The sequence below is a fragment of the Amia ocellicauda genome, chromosome 17 (assembly GCF_036373705.1).
Source record: "Amia ocellicauda isolate fAmiCal2 chromosome 17, fAmiCal2.hap1, whole genome shotgun sequence".
Lineage (NCBI taxonomy): Eukaryota > Metazoa > Chordata > Actinopteri > Amiiformes > Amiidae > Amia > Amia ocellicauda.
The window spans coordinates 24,796,939-24,818,775 of record NC_089866.1 but is presented as its reverse complement, the minus strand read 5'-3'; the positions used below and the strand labels follow the sequence as shown (position 1 = coordinate 24,818,775).

Below are 21,837 nucleotides of genomic sequence, written 5' to 3'. Positions count from 1 at the left end.
ATGACTACAAAAGATTGAGAAGTGAGTAGTTTTTTGAGATTCGAAAAACTACTCCCTTCTAAATCAAAAGCAAAGTTTGTGGGGAATAATAGCCATTTTCTATACTTCTATACAATTAGGAAATAAAACTTACTACCCAGGAACAAAAATCGTTACATAGTGTTATTATTCCTTATGTTTGATAGGTGGTTTAAAACCCAAATTATTACTAAATCAAGTTGATTTTGGATTAGGCCAATTGAAATTGAAATTATGAAAGCATTGTGAGAAAAATATTGTCAGAAATGGCACCCTGCATATATTCATCAGAGACATTGGAATACCTATAGATATGACTAGTACTTGTCAATATAAGCTTAGAGGTCTGTTTTGCTAATTTGTTACTTATTAAAAAAATATATGCTTTTACAGTGTAGTGCTTAAGTGTTCCGACTACATGATGTCTGTAGGCGTTTTTACAGAATACATGTACAAACGTATCTGTGTGAAGCAGGCCAGCGGTCAGCCTGCCTCTTGAGAGATGTCCGAGGAATGTTTCCCGTCCCCTTGGTTCTGACCTGCGTTGTCTGACTGAGCGTCATTCCGGAAGCTTCCCTTTGGCACTCAGACATGCAAAGCGGAGCGCAACGGACCTTTGGCGCTGTGCTGATGTCTCTTAACAGCAGCGTCGGTGGGGCCGAGAAAGATGTTTTTGTGTTATGGAGATCTTTCCTCTTAAGGGCTTAAAAGTGACCTGTTTAAGAGGGTCTGAATAAATCTTGTCTGAGACTCTTTGCAGAGATTTGCCTCTGGATCAGTTTTAAATGTGGATGTACTTGGGAGAGAATTTGTTTAGTTTTCAGTACAAAACACCGGCACAGGTCTGACCATTTAAGTGAACCCAAGGACATATAGTAATATAACACATTGGTGCAATTGCGTGTAAAATAAATAAATAAATGAACAGAAACCTAGCCAACTGCAATTGTAACATATGGGTTTCAGATGCGTTTAAGCAAAAGATCTTTAATAATGTTGTAAACGTTGGAGAACAAATCTAGTCATTCCAGGCTCCACATGCTTTGTATTTTGAAGACTAATCTGGTTTCTGCTCTTGGAACAAGTTTTGGTTCCTTAAGCTTTTTTAATTATTTTTTTTAGTTCCTTATTATATACATATTTCTAGATTTAGACCCTGAACTTAAAACCTTCCTATCTGAACTGCTCTTGCCCCATGGTTTTAAGGTCAGTGGGTTAAATCGTACAGTGTCCTTCGTTTTATCTTTGGTATCATTTTATGGTACTTCAGTCTTTTTTTTTTTTTTTCTGTGCCACTGAGAGCTGTGCTTTAGTATAGTTTTACTGCATACACAACTTCAGGGAAATAATGCGAACCAGAATATGACTTTCCTTCATGTTATGTTTTAGTCTGTTTTTAATTTGTTTAAACATGGAGATTTGTTTCTGTACTTTTTCATTTTTTTGTTGTTGTTGTCTTTGCCTCTTGGGGTGCAGTTTTCAACGAGAGTAAACACTGGGGTTGAGAGGTTCTCAGGATGTCGACATCCGAGTTTTAAAGTATCTCCGCGCCCCCATTACAGATCTTTTTTTGTTTTGTTTTGTTCGTAGCCTCTCATAAGGAGACATGCCACTGGCTGTGTAACCACAGTTTTATTGGAATGGAAATCTACACTTCTTACTTGTAACCATATGCTGTTGATGGATTGCGCACCATCAGTCTCTTGTCTGAAACATCCCAAGTTTTGACATTGACGCACATGTACAGGGCCAATTGTATATTGTTCAGTATGGCCTGAGAAGTTGTGTGTATGTATATGGGGAATTACCATAGTGCTTCTGGAAAGGCTGGCAGGCGGGGGCGGGGGTGCAGGAGCAGGATGTTGTATCAGAATTTCCTGGTAACATCTGGAAGATGTAAAGGAGCCTGGGAAGAATTCCGATCACAGTCCTTCTGTCCATGAGTGAGTTGGGATTGCCAAACCGAATGAGTGAATGGTTTCGAACATTTCCTGAATTGATATCGCCTCCTTGGTATAGGAAATAGTTTAGTTTTTTGACTCTGTATTTTTATTTCAAAACGAGAGAGATGACTTTTATGTTCAGAGAACAAGATCAAGTTGTGTGTTTTTGCTTAAAAGACCGATGATGCAGCTGGGGAAATCGAAGGGGGCAAACTGCTGTCCGCACTGTGAGGAGAGAGCTAGGTTTTCACTTTTAGTGGTATGGTGACTGTGAGCAGGGGACAGTACACTCTGTATCGTAGCCTACTGACTTCTAGCCTTCAAGTGTTCAACTTCCTTTCTGTGTGCTTCCTGCATCTGTGATTTCATTTACAAGGAAGAACTGCAGAATTTTTTGTAGAAATAACCATGTGTACCAGATTCTAAAAACGCACTTATTTGCTCTTTGCTCCAGATAGATTCCTTTTTCACATTTATATTATTCAAAATCCATAAGGCAACTCATTCAGCATTGTTTATGCTGAACTTATTTCCAAAATATGAGATGATTTTGCAACAGTGGTTTCCATTATTGTAGCTTATTCCTTTGTATAACAAGGTCACTGTATTTTCTTGTTTGAACAAGACATGTCGCCAGTTTATTTACAATTGGATGTCCAATTTCTGCTCTTTACCAAGAAGAATTGAAAGTAATTGTATGTCGTCGTGGATTGTTATTAAATGTCAGGTCTCTACATGCAACACTAAAAATAATTAGAAATTTCCATAGAGTACGTCATATTTCAAATGTAAATCTCCGTAATTAAGGTTAGTTGAAGACCATGCACTTTTCCTAATATTTGTACATTGTGGGCTCCCAAAGATCTACTGCTGGTATTACAGAAGTGCTGCTTTGAACTTACACATTTGTCCAGACACAAAGTAAAATGAAGGCAAGAAATCAAAGTTATTTAACCAAAGCGGCTGGTTTCTGTAAACTGAATATTCAGCATTTGAAACTAAGCCCTTTGCTGTGGTTTGTAGTACAAAACGCATTTGCTAGATGTTGCCGATATGCATTTGCTGACTGTTGGTCCATAGACCGAATACTGCAAACTTAACTTATACATGTTCTTGTATTTTGATCCCCTGTATAGAGAGGGGAGGGAGGCGGGGGGTGATAAACATGTATGTAATGTCCACCACTAACATTTTATTTTCAAATTTTACAAAATTGGTGAAGGATTTTTTTTTTCTTCTTAGCTTAGCATCCCATCTCTTGCACAGAATATTTTATCTCCAAACTAGTGAAAATATGTTTGGAGAGGAAGCGGTCATCTTTTTTTCATTGCCAACGTTGGCATGAACTTCCCAAATACCTGGTAGGATGGTTCCAATGCCCCACCATGTTTTATGGCATTATGAGGATAAGGCCAATGAAAGTGGCACAGATTCTCGTGACAATGGCAGCTGTCACATTACCGTTAAGAAAATACAGAAATGAAAGGAGTAGTTATGCTCTACAAAACCATAAATGAGGGAACCGTCTGCATGCTTAATGAAACTGCACTTGTGACACAGTGGCAGTTCTACACATCCAGTGAGCCCAGCTGGATCTGCCTAGACATGCCTCCTGTTCAAACAGGGCCAGGTTGCTGCACACGCCAGTATGTCTGCATACTGTCAGAGAGGGCGGCTAGCCGGTCGCAAGAGAGATTTTACTAGTTTCCTAATGCACTGTGGTGTCGACTAGTTTTGTATTACTGCCTCTGTGATTAAACACTCAAAATAAGTGTTCAAAGGTCCACTTTTTAAATATTCTTGCTGAGCTTTCCTTCCCCTATCCACGATTGAAAACAAATAGTAAATGCACCCTATGTGTCTCTGCTCTCTCTCTCTCTCCCTCTCTCTCTCTCTCTCTCTCTCTCTCTCTCTTCACAGCAGTTGTAGATGCTTTCCAAGTCATTTTCCTCTCCTGGCTCCAGTTATGTGGATTTCTACCTTAACCAAGGTTTCTCAATGCAACGCACTGCGCTGCCCTCTCTAACCAGCCCAGACCACCTCGCAGTCCGCACAGGGTTATACACTCGCTGGTAAACTGATAGTCAGACAGAGTGTATTTGCAGAACTTGACTGATCACCACACATGCACTTGATTGATTGTGTAATCGTGGAGGGTGATCTTGGGTCAGTGGTCCGTCTTCACGACACACCTCGCATAGTGTGAACAATTGTCACTATCTATTTTAATACAGCTTAATTCCAACAACCACAGCTAAACTTTATGTTCCTATAGAAAAATGGTAGTCGGGTTCTTTTTAGACTAATTGGGACATGCATGCCTGACCACCTCTTTTTCAGCACTTCTTGAACTCTCTGATTTATACACGTTCAGCAAAAAAAAATCATTTCACATTGATATTTCACTTTTCATATCCTCTTTTGATTTCCAGTAGCTTCAAAAGGGAATTGAATCTTCTTTTTTTAATTTGTATTTTTTTATGGTAATTTTTTTTAAGTTTGTGGAGAGAGATTTGTGAACCTGGGTTCTGGAAACTGAAAAAGAAGACAGGAAAAATATGCTCACTTTTTTCTTAATTTTTATCTATCCGTTTTAAACAAATTTTATGAGTTTATAATTATAATGATAATTGTAGGGTTTATTTGAAATGTATCTGCTCAATCCTACCCCCCCATATTTATTTTAATTTAAATGCAAATGCTTTAAAATTGACTGACATTTTAATTTCACAGACTCAAGGTAGTGTTCAACAGTTTTAAAAAGATGCCTGTTCCAAGCCATAGGAAGTTAGCTTTTTCGTTTTTTTTTTCTCCCGTTTTTTTTTTTTTTTTAAATCCATTCTTCTGCTTTGGAAATGATTCAGAAAGAAAGAATAAACTTCCTTCCAGAGCTAGAATGATCTAAGAAGTGCTTATTGTTGTGGGCATGAAACATGACCTCACAAAAAGTCTCCCAGGACCAGAAGAATTGAGAACCCAGCAGCCAGGAGCTTGGGTGAGCACAGTGTCGGAGCTACAGAGTATTAGAAGGCATCAATAGTTGCTTTCAACAAATACTTTAGTCAGGGTTTTACTCAAGGAGCTGCTAATTGAAAGCCACAGGGTACAGGAAGTTCACACAGTGCATTGGGTAAAGTTAGCAAAAGCGAAACACTGCTCGATTTAAACGGCAGAATTGTTTTTTTGTGTGTGTTTTTTTTTTTAAAGATCGTCCTGTGTTCGTCTGGCCTCTGCTGTCTGCAGAGCAGTGTGGTGCTTCAGCACATAAAACTGAACCAGGTGTGAGTGTGTGCTGCAGCAACACAACATCTGTTGGGCAGCACAGGAGGAGCAGTGGCATTTAACAACAGCAGTGGTGTCCAGAGAGATTAACTTTTCTTTGATCTGCTAATTTGCTTCGAGGTTCCGGCACAATGTCAGCAGCTTGAGTCTGTTCCTTGTACACAGCTCTTAATTTAACCATAGCACATCCTGGTTTATTTGAAGCAAGGGATTTTAACATTATGGAGGAACTCGATTTGAACATTTTTTATTTAGTTTCATTTGCCCATGGTCTAAATCTTGTTGAGAGCACATTGTTTATCTGACACACAGTTGTATCGTCAAAGCTAGTGTTCCAGGCCCTGCAAGACACTCGGGTACATTTAAACCAACGCGCCTGCTGTTCAGTTGTAAACATCAAAATGTCAATCAAGCTACGGTAACGAAACATATCCGAAGAAAAATTAATGCAGCCGTCAAACTCTACTGGCTTATGATGCAACATCCCCCGACCATGACTGGTAATCATAAAAGTTCTAGAATAGATGTACAAAGGTAAAATTAGCCCTCCTACAATGGACTGTTTTGTTTCAAACTCGTAATGAAAGCAAAGCCATTTGACTAAATCTTTTCTAAATGAATAGTGGAGAGGAAAGAAAACAAAATAATTAGCAGACTGGAATAAGTAATCTGATGTCCACTACTGTCAGTGCCAAAGTTGGTCTTTCCAACTGAGGTCTTTGACTCGGTTACTGGACTGAAATTTGATCAAACAAATACTTTTGCTTAATTAGATCTTTCTGTTTCAGCAACATTAGTTCCTTTCAAAGTTTAACTTCTACTGTGATCTCCAACGGAGGAAGAAAGAAAACCAAAAATCCATATTTGAAGGATTAAAGCTTTAGTTAATCAGTACATTGAGAGATCATACAGAACAAAAAACACCACATGCTGTTTGTATGTCAGGACCAGGGTTACAAACCTCTTTGTTGGTACCTCAGAGATGTATACAGATGTTGAGGTTTATTTTTTTTAAATGTCTCCCTGCCCCCTGTTATCTGCACAGGTTGTACTTTTGCCCTCTGTTCTATGATACATTTTTTGCAGTACTATTGTTCATAATTCTTCTGATTTAGTTTAATTGGAGTGTATTGATTGACTTCGTAAGTTTCCTATTTACCTGTGAGAAGATTAGGTTTTTTAAGGGGCCTGCTAGGTTATATCGGCACATTTAAGCGGGCTGCGGACACAGTTGAGGTCAGAGATTTTGAACCGTAGTCCTACAGGGTCCAGCTGGGCTCTGTATCACAACCAATCTTGAACCTGATTTAAAGTTGATGGCAGCTGATATGGATTTTTAAATGGTTGGTCTGCAAACCGTTATGAATTAATCGATTGGTTACAAAGACCAAAACAAGGGACAGGGTGGGAAACAGCCCCTGTTGATAATTGGTCAGTATGACAATCGCTTGTGCAGACATTCTTGACGTACTTTGTGTATTACCAGTTTTAAGTAACTCACAATAACATGAAATCCCATCGCTTGCTGTTTTGCATACACTAGAAGGCTGCGTGTTGAGCCGCAAACCCGTCTGTTTTCGCAACAATATTCATTACACCAGACCTTCAGGAATGAGTCATGTATGTAGATAAGAAACAACCATTCAGTAATTTATCTTGTTTGTAACCATTTCCTTTGCAAAAGTATAAGGCAGAGCAATTAGAAGCAAATTTTTAAATTGTCAAGTTTCACTAAAGGGGGGTGGTAAGTTATTATTAATATTTATTATAATTGAATAAAAGCTATTGATGAATGTTAGATGTTCAAGTGTATAGTGCAATGTTACATGTTAAAGGGGAAAAGGTACATTAGCAGAGCCATATGCAACCATGCATAAAACAAGCTAGCGTATGGTTTCCAGCTTACCAAATGTAACTGTGCCACTATGTGGTTTTTTCCCTTATGCGTGTCATTTCTAGGTTCATGTCTTGCTAATATGTTCCTTTGGTTTGGTCACAGTGCCACCACACAAGCATGCTGAAGAGATTGAAAATCTATGCCCATTCAGTCATGTGTAACAATTGAAATTCTCACCTCAGGTCCCAGATGTGATCCAGAAGCCCATGTAGTACTATATCACATGCATAGAAAGCCCCAATGTCTCCTCCTCCCCATTGAAGAAAAGAAAAGGGGTTTTCTGTAGGACCCTGCATTTTATGCGACCTGCTTTCTAAGACTGAAGTTCATTCCTCCCTGCGCAAGGTGGCCATGTAGTTTGCTTTATTAAACCACTTACTGATAAATAATCTTGTTTCCTTCAATCATTTCGATTAGTCTTTCTATTAAGGTGCATTTATGCATTGATTTAAGTGTCAGCAGCTGCAGACATTTATTCAAAGGGATATGCATCTCTTCATGACTTATGTCTTATTCAATATTATTAGTTAAAAAGTGTACATTTTAAATGTTTTGATTTACTGGTAGGAATACATAATTTGATGGCAAAAGAAAAAAAAAAAAAAAAAACTGCGCTGATTCCCAGTACAATACAGATAAAATACTGAATTTATAACGTTGGTGCCAGTAACTAAATAATAATTTAATAATAATGCAAGGTTGTTCACAAGCAGTGCATTGTCAATTTGTCCTATTCAATTTAAGCATCATCAGTTGGTTAACCCTGCATTAAAACTTGGCCATGAGAATAAACACTTCTTTCAGCAGAATTTGTAACAACTGACATATATCTTTTTAGCCTTTCCTGTTCAATTGTGAAATAATTATTGAACTTTTATGATCTTTTGCATCTGTACACTCGTCAGTAACTACAGATACAATTTTCAATTTAGGGTAAATAATTCCCTTTGTGGTTGACCTGCTGTCGGAATCGCTCCCACATTTATTAAGTTTGTTCAGAAATGCAGGTCATGTGAGATTATCATAGTTTTCCAGGGGAATATTAGCACAAACAAATATCTTGTTGGTGTTCATACATTTATTCCCCCTTATGTTTTTACTGTTGGAGATCATTTTATAGTTCTTAATTTGAGCCTTTTGTTTTCAGTTTTTTTATTTCCTGGTTATAAATGTTCATCTATTGTCGACTTTCCAGTGTGGTCTAAAGTTAAATTACAAGTTGTGCAATATAAATTATACCTATGAGTGTACAGAATACCAGGTGTTTTCTTGGGCGTTGGCTCAATTAAATGCTTTTTGATTGCAATGTTTTGCAAGTGTTTAGGTCTCTTTCTTTTGATCCATCAATTTATTCCATTATCATTTATACTAATCATAGTTTTTTTAATTTTAAAAACGAGTCAAAGCATTTTTTTTTTTCTTAATTGTGAATTCAATTACTATAACTTGGGAGGCTGCAGGGACATCTACGGCATAGCAGTTTAATTATAATTGGTGGAAACAAAAAAACGCCCAAGAATCTCTGATATATAGGGGATTAGTATGTGAGTGTGGTTTACATGTTAAAGGGGAAGGGGGATTCCCATCTTACAAGACATTTTTCTTTGCCTTGTCTGTTAGAGTTTAGAGCTAACGTGAAACAGAAACGATTGCCATTGCCCTTTTTTATAACCAAAAAAGTAGTGATTTTTATTTTCTTCATGCATCTGTGCTTCAGTTCTTTTGCTTCCATGAGCTGTGAGATTATTGCTTACTGTTACAAAGTGCTCAAAGTAGTAGCAGAGTATCTTTTTTTTTTCACCTTTAAGTCTTTTGTGTGCATATGAGTGCAGTATACTCACTATACACCATTGTTACCAGTGTCTAAGCCTGTCATGCTTTTAATGCTCTTATTATGCTACATTGTAAAGGTCTACTGGAGGGAGCAGTTGGTGTTTCTTTTCCAACCCCAGTTGTACAGATTGGTAGCAGTAAAGCTTGCTAGGCATATTCAGTCCTCTGAAGAAGTTGACTCTGCAGTTTTGTTTTTTGTTTTTTTGGTAATACTAAGAATCTTGGTTCTTCTTGGTAACTGTTTTGAGCTTTATCTGCAATCTGAGATATCAGGTAGCTTTTAAGTGGATTAGGTGAGTCGGCTCGGCTGCAGCAACCTGTGGCGCAGCAGTGTCTATTCAGAGAGCGCGAGCGTATTTTGGTCAGCTTATCTCTTAATTGGACCGTTTCCTCCCTTCACATCTAGCGAGGTTCTTCGCTCGGTGCGCTCTGCTTCTTGATTGCTCTGAGGGAAGCAAGAAAGCATGAAAAGGATTTCATTTTGAAAGCTTTGGTGTATATATATTTTTGTTTTGTTTCAGGGTAGAAAATTGTGACTCAAAAGACCACAGAGAAGTGAAATCTATTCATGACAGGCAGAAACAATTTTAGTGTGGGAAAAACACCCACTTCTATATTGTTTAAAAAGGGGAGTCATTAAACTCAAGTGCTGATATGGCTGTTTAGGTTTCAAGATCCTTTTGGTTCCAGAGCGATGATTTAGAAAAACAAAAACAAAGGGGTAACCAAGTTAGCAGTCTCTCCAGGTGACAGGTGCTGGTACTGTAATGCAACCATTATGGCATACTTCAAATTTGTACTCGTCAACAAAATACATTTTAATACTTTTGTATAGTCTTATTCATAAAAAATGGATCGGAAAGCTAAAATAAAACCCTACAAAAATAAAAATGGACATATAGAGGCAGACATGCATATATAAATATATACACCTGTACACATGTGCATATACACATATATAAGACATGCTAAAACAGCAAATGGTAAAATAATGATCTAGAAAAAGTATGATACTGTTATCTTCATCAGCTTTTTTATTTTTTAAACAACCAAAAAAAAAAAAACGTATGTACAGCATTTGACATCTATTTCCGCCCCAGCATTGATACGTTTAAAAACTTTATGGTTTTTCTGTTTTATATGCATTAGTTTTGTGTGAGTAAGAATATTTGTATAAGAATATTTTGAGAGATTTTTTGCAGCACATAGGCCTATTTAAATCCTGTTTAAATAAAGCTTTGAAATAAATCAAAGTCTTGCAAATATTTACTTGAAGCTAAAATGTTTTTCCTCACCAGTTGTTTTACTTGTTGTTCAACACATTATTTTGTTTCTTTTTTCTTTTGCCTGAACACCTCCAAACTCCATAGTTTGCTTAGCTTTAATTTTAATATTCTACGGTTCTATCCCCTCAAATATAAAAAGTATCATAAGCAAGAGGAAAATCATTATTTCAATTAAGTTAACATTATTTTTTGTGAAGGTTTATTTATTTTTTTGTTGTTTTCAGCATTGAGGAGTAAGGCCTGGTTAGGATTAGCTCAGAGATGCAGGCTACAGTCTCTTTTCTGAAGTGTTGCCTTGGCAGAATTTCAATTTTCTCCATTTCCAGGAATGTAAGTGTTTCTTTTTTTTTCTTCTCTCACTATCTGAAGAGCATGAAGCGTTTGTTAACAGTTTGTCAGTCTACTTAGAGTACTATAGTGTGAATTATTTGCATTTGACTGGGATTCTGCTTCCTACTGGCAGCATATTCAGTTACATTAAATCTACTTGAGTTATTGAGTTATTAGTTAGTTCTACTCCTCTATTTATGATTTAATTGAAAACACAGCAGTTCCGCAAAATCACAAAAAACATCTGAAGAGAGGGAAGGTTGGATCAGCATTTGCACTGGTAGATTTCAGTCTCTGGTAGCTCAGATGGTAAATGCCTGCTCCTCTAGAGTAGATATCTGTGCTTTGAAGGGGTGGTGTACACTTGATTTTTCTTGCCTGGCCTAACAAATTTGACCCCTGTGGGTTTCGGTGTGCATGTGATAGAAGTATAATCTTTTTCTAAAATGCATAACGTTCACTGCGCCTTTTGGCCACAGCCAAAAAGGTGGGAGGTCCTGGGAGTGACATGTTTTTGAGTACTCCAGTAAGCTGATCCTATCTCTCCTGTATTAGTGTGAAGATTGTAATAATGAGGTCAGTTTGAACACAGTTTGATAGTTTTCTGAGAACTGACAAATGATTTGGCATTGCTTGCAAACAAATTTCTGTGGTATGCTTTTAAATTTAAAGGTAAGCTTAATTACTAGTTTAAGGGTGACAGCCGTTTTAATTGGGCCATAAATCATTTAATCAATATTCTGTGAGCAAATGACTTGAACATTATTTAAATGACAGTTATCTTAAATGTACCTAGTAGGTGATGGGACTAACCAGTGCTTTCAGACTATTTCTCCTGCTTCTCAACATTATGAAAATACTGTAACACCATGAAAGCTGTAAATTGTAACACAATCCATAGCAGTGAGAGCCATGGCTGAGATTGAATAATTGAAGCTGGCTGTTTAGCTCTTTCTGGCTTGGTCTCTCAGCCCTCCCCCCCTATTTCTAAGACAGCCCCCTGGATGTGCAGTCTGTGATGGTGTGCAGGTAATGGAAAAAGCGCTCAGCACTCCCACCACGCAGGGATCTGGAATGCTGGAGGATAGCCCTGAACGTTTCCAGACTGCATTAACCTGAAGTTTGTTACAGAGGTTTTGTAAACATGGTTAAATAGAGTAGGTTAATAAAAAACAAAAACAAAATCTATGCATCTATGTTGAGAGATTCTTGGGGGGGAAAGCAAAAGTTGTAAGTTAGCAGTGAAGTGTGTGGAATCCATGCAGAATTGCATTGGGACAACAGCAATGAGAAATGACCTATTTTCCTGCAGATTGTTACTGATCTGTGGTTTCGATTCAAGGTAACTGGAAATGTTATTCTATTATGTGATGCACAGGCAAGGCTATGTAACTATCAAGAGTCGAGATATATAAGTTATTAGATGTCTCCTCTCCAGTCCATTGTCTGATGGACTTTGACTGGGGAGGATGTGATTGGCAAATGGCATATTGGCTAGAAGACAAGGAGTGGAGCAAAATTGAATTAATCCATCTGCAAGCCTTGATGCAAATTGAATGTGTGGTGTTGGGTGTAGCCAGTGGCACTGAATGGTCCCAAGTAGGGTTGTGCAAAGTAATTGCAGCATCCCCTTATTTGTAGTGGGTTACTGTGGAGTGCAGGAACGTGTCCACCCCTGTGGTACAATTTAGAAGCACTAGATGAAAAACAAGCCAACAAGGATGCCACAAAAATCCCTGTCAGTAAGTGATCCACTGGCACCTCACTGTAGGGGCTGGAAATGAGTGATGGAGAATAAACTGGGCACAATGAAAGGTGAGGTGTGGTGGGAGTGCTCAAGCTGGAATTCAGAGAGGTTATGTGACGTTACAGAGGCTATTTCTTGAAGGTTATCATTCTTGAAGGTTATGATGTGCACTGTATTTACATTTGGGTGATGTAATTTGAAGATGAAACGCACTTTTCAATGGTCAACCCCCATGGCCTAGCTTTTGATGCAATGTCTTCACAAAGGGAATTTTTAAAATATAATTACATTTTTATCAGCTTTGCGAAGGTTATGACTGTTTAATTATAGCCTGTGTGGAAGTGAGGAGTCAAATCAGTAACGTGCTTCTGTAAAGGGTTTTTGAAAGGGCCACAGCTGCTGATTGTGACGTACTGAAACCTGGCCTGAGAAATGTTGACTAGCAGCACATACTTGGGCAACATCTCCTTTCATTTAGCACTTTCGAGCATAGTAGATGGGAACTGAAACACTGTAGTGTGTGAGATTGTGTCAGGACCGTCAGAGATTGCCTGAATGCCTTCATTTTGTAACGTGGGGCCTAGTAAAACTGTTCCTGACTTATTGGTTTTGTTCACCCCTCTAAATTTGTAATTCCATACTGTTGTGTAATCTTTTCAAAGTAAAACCTTATGCTGAAGAATTGACTTCGCATGAATGGCTCCAAGCCTCTTGTTTGACAAATACTTTTTTAGCAATGCTGCAATGTGTGCCTTTGATGTCTGTTCACAACAAATTTTTTGGGGACACTTGCAAAACTGTATTTGTGAAAACATCTTATCGTAAACTTTGAGGCATTATACAATTATGTGATTCTTGTTTGACTAATCACTCACTTCGTCAATGGATTGCTTGCATTAACTGTATGAATAGGCCAAGCCTTCTGTGAGATTCGGCTACCTCTTGAATGACTGATCGGCAACAAGAACAAGTTCATTGTGTCATATCATATAAATTAAGACTTCATATTTTGCATTGGATATGGCCATCACTGAAAAAGTTCTGGGCATTAATCGATCCGATTGATTAGGCAAGACTTCATGGTTAGATCTACATCTCCAAAGGAACAGTTCACAATTGTCACTTCTCACATTCATTTTTTGTGTCGTATGAGTAACTGGTATTTACTACTGTTATATTAGGGGATGCCACCACCCTCTCTTTTCAGCACTAGTATTCGACAGAAAGGTCTGTTAAGGTTCTGTGCTGTATCACTGGTGATGGTTTCAATCTCGGATCAAATCCGGTCTCAAGTCCTGTTCCCAGCCTGCTTATAATGGTTTCTGTATGGCAGGTCTGGAAACAAGCTGTGCATCTCTAGTTGAAACAAAGCAAAATGCACTTTGAAGGCTCAGCTGTGCATGGAATTTTTTTTTTTATGTATGACACAAGGTCTTGGTGAGCCATCCTAGTGGTTTTCTACTGCATTCAGGGCTCCTTTACAGCCGAAACATTGACATTTTCTGACCAAGAGAAATCCACCAAACCAGACCACCCGCAGCTGTGTCCCTTCTTTAGTAACTTACAAAATGAAAAATACATATATACACACATATATGGTAAGAAACGTATAAAGCACAAGGTGTTCCACTATCAAGAGTCTATGCAGTTTCTTCGAAAACCTCCCACGTTCAGCACAAATCTTTCAGTTTCCTGTATGGAAAGAACAGAGAGCAGACGTGTGTTCTTCTGCGTTTGGTCTCTCTTGGTGTAGTGCTTTGCAGTATGTAAATTGTGTACACAGTCGCCCACTCCACCTGAAAGAGGGTAAACACTGCCGGACTGGAATTCATTTTCCTGGTGGAGGCAGGATATTCACCCTCTTCAGTGTTTAGTAAGCAAAGGTTAGTCTAACAAACACTTGAGCTCAATGTTGTGCCTTTCCCTTTCGAACGTCTTCAAACCTGGCAACAGCTTCTTCTGAAGGGGATAGTATTATTTATATTTGAACTCTATGTGCTGAACCTCAAACAGGCAATCTAATGACCATTGCCATTTGAAATGGAAATACTTGGCATAACCTATTCTTGATTTTATTGCCACTGACGGATAGTAAATTGTTCCTATTTGTATGTGTTGCCTGTGCAGTAGATTATACAAATCGCTGCTGTATTGAAAACCTGGAAAACGCAGAGTTTAAATGGCAAACCAATATGGCTGATTGGTAATGGAATTGACACTGCCTATGCCCTGAAATTTGAAAAGGCCCTAGAACAGTGTAGCTTTATCCTCAGTGTCCTCAGTGCTGGAAGGCTGCTCTATTAGTTCACCTGCACTTCGCAGTCGCCACCACAACAGTCTCCGACAGATCAGAGAGGTGCAAGAGACGATCTGTTATGGAACTTAGTTAGTGGTACATCAGCTGCCTTCTCAGGGGATGAGCCCACCATCTGATCATTCATGAGTATTTGCAAGACAAGTTCCTGTTGGTAATGTGGTCATTCAGATTAATCCATCTTGCTGCTTTTTGGTTTTGTTTAAGTGAATTTGATCAGGTAGAAATGTAAAGCCCCTCAACGTTCATATAATGATGGATTGTGCTGAAACATTTGCTGGTTAAAAACTGTGTGGTTCAGGATGTGGGCACTCAGACTAGCCTCAGTGATGCGCACGGAGCCGGGGGGCGGATCATCATGGATTATGGATTGCCCCTTAGATGCTTGTAAGATGTTTGGCCTCACTAGGGGTCTGAAGAAGACTGAAGCCATATACCAGCCTGCCCTTGGAAGGCGTTATCTTCCACAAAACACATTACCTTCAATGGGCCCTTGCTGTCTGTGGTAGATAAGTACACCTACCTCGGAATCCCCATACCATGTGATGCACTGTTCAAACCCAGCAGCATTCTGGGAAGGCTCCAAGAGAGGCTGTCGGAATAAGGGGGCATACCACTAGCAAGCCCATCCTGAGGTCTGTGGTGCTGCAGTTACAAAGAAAATTCCTGTGTAAGTGAACTGGACGACTTACTGCCTACATCAAAGAATCACCACCATCCAGCTAGGTTGTGTTGGGAAGATGATAATTCTGTGATGTGAGGAAAGTCTGGTCATTGACAACCTCAGAAAAGCTGGTAAGACTGGCATTAAAGCAAAGGGGCAGAGGCAGGGGGCTAGGTGCTTTGTCCAAATGCATGATCTAGTACACAGTAAGATGTTCTACGGTGAGCTGAAGCTTTGCAAAGGCTCTTGTGGAGGTCAGTTCAAAAGGATTTCCTTAAAGACCAACTTGAACTTTGCTATCTCAGCTGACACATGGGACGAAGTTGCTTGTAACAGGAAGAAGTGACATGAAACGATGTGTGATCCTACGGCAAATTTGATGATTAATCATTTCCAGCTAACTGAAGAAGAAGGGAAAAAAAAAAAAACACGGCATTTCCTTAATGTTGGGAATACTTGTTGCACGAACTTAACTTTTACAGCCACGTTTTAGAGCCCACAGCTACAATTAATCAGGATGAATCATGGACTGTGATCATCGACAGCCAGCATGTGTCATTACTATCCCCAGGCAATGGTAAACCAATAGTAGGTGATTTTCGTTGGAGGTTATGACTTCACATACTGGCCAGACAGATGGGCGAGCAAATGGAAGCCCCTGGTGTTATTAGTCCTCGGCTCTGGCAGCTGAGCCACCCTGTCCCATTTCTCCATTAACTGGTGGTCAAAATAGTTTAGAGTGACTTAAAAATCATCCTGCAGAGAAAGGGAAACCTATATTTACACAGCTGGCTTTTGCTAAAGGTTCCCCATTTCAAGGAGAAACATTGAATTTGTAGTTGAATTCCAGATGACCCTGTGCTTTTGTCCCCTAGTGTGTGGACATCCGTATATTCAGCCCATTGACTTGCTGCCTCTTGACAAATTGTTATGAATCTTCCTCTTCCAGGAGCTCCTCTTAAAGGTTGTTATTTGTTTTGGTATCCATGGATTCACTTCCTTATGTCCTTGATCAAAAGGTGATCCATTCCTCTTGCTGTATGTCAGACCCATTGCCATTTTGTGTCTCTTCACTACTGCAGGGATCTAAACTACTCTTGTTGGCACTCAAACCTTTTGGTTTCTGGCTCCTGTTGTGATTGCAGTCTGACACCTTCTGTGCTCAGTTATGTGGTCTGTAGGTTATGTCCCATTCCTGTGATTAGGAACCAGGTCTTGCATGTTTATAATTAGTACAGGCAGACTATAGTGGTGAAGGACTTTCTAAGGCAGTTAGAAACAGCAGTTTCCCTTTTACAATTCAACTTTTACTTCTCATTTTGGTACTTTTTTACCCCTCTGTTCAGTTTTTGATATTGATTGACCAATGTTTTTGGATATATGAATATATGTTGTATGTTTTTTTATTTTTTTTTATTTACTGCACCGATGAGATCTTAAACACTAAAGCCTAAAATATTGTATGGGCGGATCAAAGAAAAGCAAAATGACGGACTGCCAGCCATTCATGTTTCACAGGAGAGGTTCCACAGATGTGCAAAGACTCCCCAGCCAATTTCTGCATTGAGTTTTGCACATATTCTGTGAACTGTACCTCTTTGGCTATCCTGCCTGGAGGAAGCATTAGTCATTGTCGTTGTAGTAGTATTGCAATTTATTTGGTCCACACTCTTATTAAATCTGAGTCACTTTGGAAATAGAACAGTGTAATTTTATACTTTCCCAAGGTTAGTCTACATGCTGTAGAAAGATATAACAGAATAGAATACAATCTCAGTCATAAGTTAAAGAGTGTAGCAAAAGCCAGAACAAGCTCATGGCACATGTAGCAAATGTGCTATTCAGTAGTGAGCATGAGATCCATCCCAGCCATTGATTCCCAAGGGTTAATTGGTCAAGTCCCTGATAAGAAGTTTTGATTCTTCTTCTGAGCTCTGATGGTTAAGGGGACCTTTTTTCTCTCTCCTCTACTACCCCCCTCCATGTTCCCTTGCTGTATTGCCTCCTCACACTGGTCTGTGTGTGTGTGTGTGTGTGTTGTACAGGGCTCCAGTCCGAAGTTGAGGGCTCCCTGCTCTGATATTACTGAGATTCGCCGCTGCAACCGATTGGAGATGCCGGACAACATGAACACTTTTGTTCTAAAGGTGAGATGAGTTATAATATAACCACCTCCCTCCCAGCTATATCCTACATAGTCAAACATTGCATGCCTACAGATTCCTTTTTCTTTGTTCACCATAGGTTCTATTTAGCAAATAACCTATATTCATGAAGATATAATTATTGAGAATCTAAGTTTCTGCCTAGTGTTTCTACCCCAATTGGTCTGTTTGGTCTGTATTTAATCCCCCCCACCACACACACACACAGGCCAACACATAAAAAATAACTATAGTAACACTGTTGTCTTCTCGGGCTAATTAGCTCAGGCTAATAGTGCTTTTTCAGTTTCACATGCTTTTAGCTGTAAGAATGTTATCTGTATTATCTGTGTCTTCTCTGTGTGGTTTTGTAAAGACACTCAAGATTAACACAATGAAGGACCTTCACCTCCTGACGAACCTTGTCTTTGTTCCCTTTTCTAGGTTAATCACGTCCCTGGCAGTTTTATATTTGAGACTGATAATGACCAGCAAGTGAGCTCCTGGACAACTGAACTTAAAGAATGTATTAAACCTGGGTAAGCTTTGTTAGTTTTTTCTATGATGTACATTCCAACTGTGGAACTCATGTAATTAATTGTAATAACATGAGTTCCACGGTTGGAATGTACATGCTACAAAAGTAACCTATTGCCATGTCTGAGCTTTTTTTCTACAATCATTCTTTCCAGATCAAAAACTCTAGACCTTCTACTCGTTAAGACCTCCTTCAGGTACAAACCTACAGTACTTGAAGTATGAAATCTGCCCCCTGGCATACTCTTCTCTACATATGTGCTGTTTATTCTGTTTTTAATCACTTTAGATGTAACAGGTAGAACCATACTGAAACAAAACCATTTTAAACATTCTCTTAATTCTCTGTAGTTATGTATAGCTAGCTAAATCAATAACGACAACAGAAGGTCATATAGCTATAAATGACATGACGTGCCATGCTAAACTTTCTGTAGATTAAGTATGGAAATTGTGAAGCAGCTCTCTCAAGTATTGCTGTGACTTAATGTCACATACAGCACCAGTGACGGCTAGTGTTCTGGTTCTGGTTCGTCCGGCCACAGAAAAGGCACACTTCACTGACCAAAGAGAATTAATGAGTGTAAACTTTCAGATTGTTCCACTGCATCTATGCCATTAGCAATCTTTGGATTTGCTTACCATTATGGTAGGTGGCCTTGCAGGGAGCTAGTGACATCATACAGTAAGTTAAAACAGGAAGTGCAATTTCTATACAGTTTTCAAATGAATAGACAAAATAACGATTTTAACCATGGTTGTAAACTCTGGAAATTACCCTGTTTGACACTGTGATGAATGTCTTCTGTTCATAAGTACACATTTGTATCCTATGTTTAATGCCAGTCCTTTTTCTTTAAGGGTGCTTTTTTTTTTTTTTTTTTGCCATAAAAAGCAAATTGTTAATCCATCTATTTTCTCACCTCCTGTACTAGAAACCATATACACTTTTTCCTGTCATGTGTGCTGAGACCTGCTTTGGAATATGTAACTTTTCACTTCCATAAATCCCTGCTCAGGGATTTATATAAGAACTTAGGAAATGCGTATTGGAGATCCAGCTGTTTTAACAACGGCAGACATTGCTGTTTGAGAGGATGCGCAGAGGAGTGCTCAGAGGGTCCCTGGACATTTTCCATTTTAGCAGATGTCTAGCAGGACAAGTTTTATATTAGTTTCTATAAACAGCTGGACTCAGGGTTGCTTGGGACAAACTGCTGGTATCGATATTAACTAGAAATAAAAGACTTGAATTTAAAACTATACTTGCCTTGATTTTGAAGTAAAGTCATGGATTTACAGGGTTCTTTACAAGTCGATAACAATGTTGAAGATTTTCATTATAACCAGTCCAAAAGCACATTTATTTCCCCCCAGTTATACAGCTCTGTGATGCGTCCCTGGCCCCAGTATCTCTGAATAGGTTTTCACAATGACAGTTAGTATTTTGGGTTGTGAGATAAAATTAATTAAAAAAAAAAAAAAAAAAGGCTGGTGTTGAAATTGATCTGTTTAAAGCAGTTGAAAGTCGCAATGCCACAGATTGATGGAAGCTCCACATAGAAGAGTACATATTAGAGCAGGGCACAATGATGTCATAGTATTGATCCCAGTACAGTTATATGGTGAGCCAGTGGATTAACGTCACAGGTGGTCTGCGCTTTAACTCCCAATACCCTCACACTGGAACCATTCATATTAGATCATATTGTTCTTTAGTAGGCAAGTAACCTATTATGAACATAGTGCAATGACTATGTAAACACTATATACAATGCATGCCGTTTAAACAGATTCAACAGAGTACAAAATAATAAAAATAGCCAAGTAAGGTTACATTAAAAAAATAAGACATTATCTAAGAAATATCAGTATGGATAGGAATTGGTTATTGGACTACATTTGAACTTAATGACTGCCACCTTGTTAAGAGAAGAGGCATACTCTCCACAACAAGGCCATTACAATTTTCTGTGAGGACTATCCTCCATTAAACCATAAATAAAGAAAATCATTGATGTAGGAGTAACTCCAGCAATATCATCTGCTGAAAATGCACCAGGCAGTTCACACACATCCTGATCTTTTTACTCTTGGAGAAAAACATATTCTGCAAATATTTCTAAAATCTAGCACAGATACAGATGACAGACTTCCCAGTACTAGTCTTACTAAATGTACAACGTTTTACCCCTCCATGAAATAAGGTCTTGATCATATAGATCAGGAGTGTCAGACTCCTGTCCTGGGATCCGCAGTGTTTTTGGTTGTTGTTCCAACTGGAGCTCCCAATTACTTAATGGAAAAGATTTATTAAATGCATCCAGGTAATTGTTTAATTAGATTATCTAACAGCAGTGTCCTGCAGCTAAATGTTTTGGGGGGGCAGAGTCATAAAACAAATTATGATTCTTACAAATGGTTGGTATGTAATGCTTTTAACTACCTCTATAGGGTATCCTACATTTTTTGAAATGTAAGTGTACTTTAATGTACTGCTCTATACACAGACGGGTGACAAATTAAAGGAAAAAACAACATAAAGTGTCTCGGTAAGGTGTTGGGCACCAGAACAGCTTCAATGCTCTTGGCACAGATTCTCTGAGTCTCTGAACTCTGCTGGAGGGATGAACACCATTCTTCCAAAAGATGTTCTCTCATTTGGTGTTTTGATGATGGTTTTGGTGGTGGAGAGCACTGTCTAACACATTGGTCCAAAATCTCCCATAGGTGTTCTGTTGGGTTGAGATCTGGTGACTGAAGGTATCATTTTCATACTCATCAAACTATTCAGTGAGCCCTGTGGATGGGGGCATTGTCATCAGCATTTGCCATAGAGCATGATAGGATGTTAATTGCATAATTGTATCATGCAGTATCATGCAGTATCATTAGATTACATTATTTGTCATTTAGCAGACGCTCTTATCCAGGGCAACTTACATTTGTACCCATTTATACGGCTGGGCATTTTACTGGAGCAATCTCAGTGAATTACCTTGCTCAAGGGTGCACTGCCCCACCTGGGATTTGAACCCACAACCTTCCAGTGCTGCACAGTGCTGCCTCATTTATTCAGGTTTTTCCTTTAATTTGTCACACACCTGTATCTACAACAACAATGTTACATCAACAATCCAACTCCACCAAGACGCTGCCCAGATCAAGATTTGTAAAGGAATATGTCAAGCAGAGACACTCTCCAAACCCTTCATGGCAACTCTTGAAGTGATCAAAACTGTGGACCTAGAAGAAAAAGGAATCCGGTTAAACAAAGCTTATTTGAATAACTAATTTGCCGATGATAGTCATATTTGCAAAAATACCTGAAGACCTGCAGCTTCAATTTCAAGAACTTGCTGATGCAAGCACGAAAGCCGGACTTAAAATTAACCTGAGCAAAAGTAAAGTTTAACAGATTTGCTACATCTTAGAAAATTTAAGTAGATATTCTGAAGAAGTCAAAAGTTATGTCTACCTTGGACCACAAATCAGTGCAGATAGACATATTATGGAGGAAATTAAAAGAAGAGTAAAAATGGGATGGAGTGCATATGGAAGAAACAGCACGCTGTTGAAAGGAAATCTACCTAATTAGCCTGAAGAGAAAAGTATTTGATCAATGCATACTAGCAGTACTCACTTATGGCTGTAAAACCTGGTCACGTAATACAATAATGATACAGAAGTTGTAGACAACACAAAGAAGCATGGAAAGATGTATGCTTGGACTAACAAACCAACATATGTGTATTGAAATCACAAATTGACAAGAAGCTGTTGAATGGATACAAGAGATGAAAAAATAAATCGGATGATCATGAACTTTGCAAGCGAGACAT

The 21,837-nt window shown here is 38.7% G+C and overlaps 1 protein-coding gene across 1 annotated transcript in view; it reads left to right on the top strand.

The window, feature by feature from the left end:
- sh2b3 (SH2B adaptor protein 3) overlaps positions 1 to 21,837 on the top strand; it is a 59,836-nt gene that overhangs the window by 27,456 nt on the left and 10,543 nt on the right. Inside the window, exons 3-4 of the mRNA XM_066689697.1 lie at positions 17,360 to 17,461; positions 17,903 to 17,997. Coding sequence (XP_066545794.1) covers positions 17,360 to 17,461; positions 17,903 to 17,997 — 197 coding nt within the window. The remainder of the gene's footprint in view (positions 1 to 17,359; positions 17,462 to 17,902; positions 17,998 to 21,837) is intronic.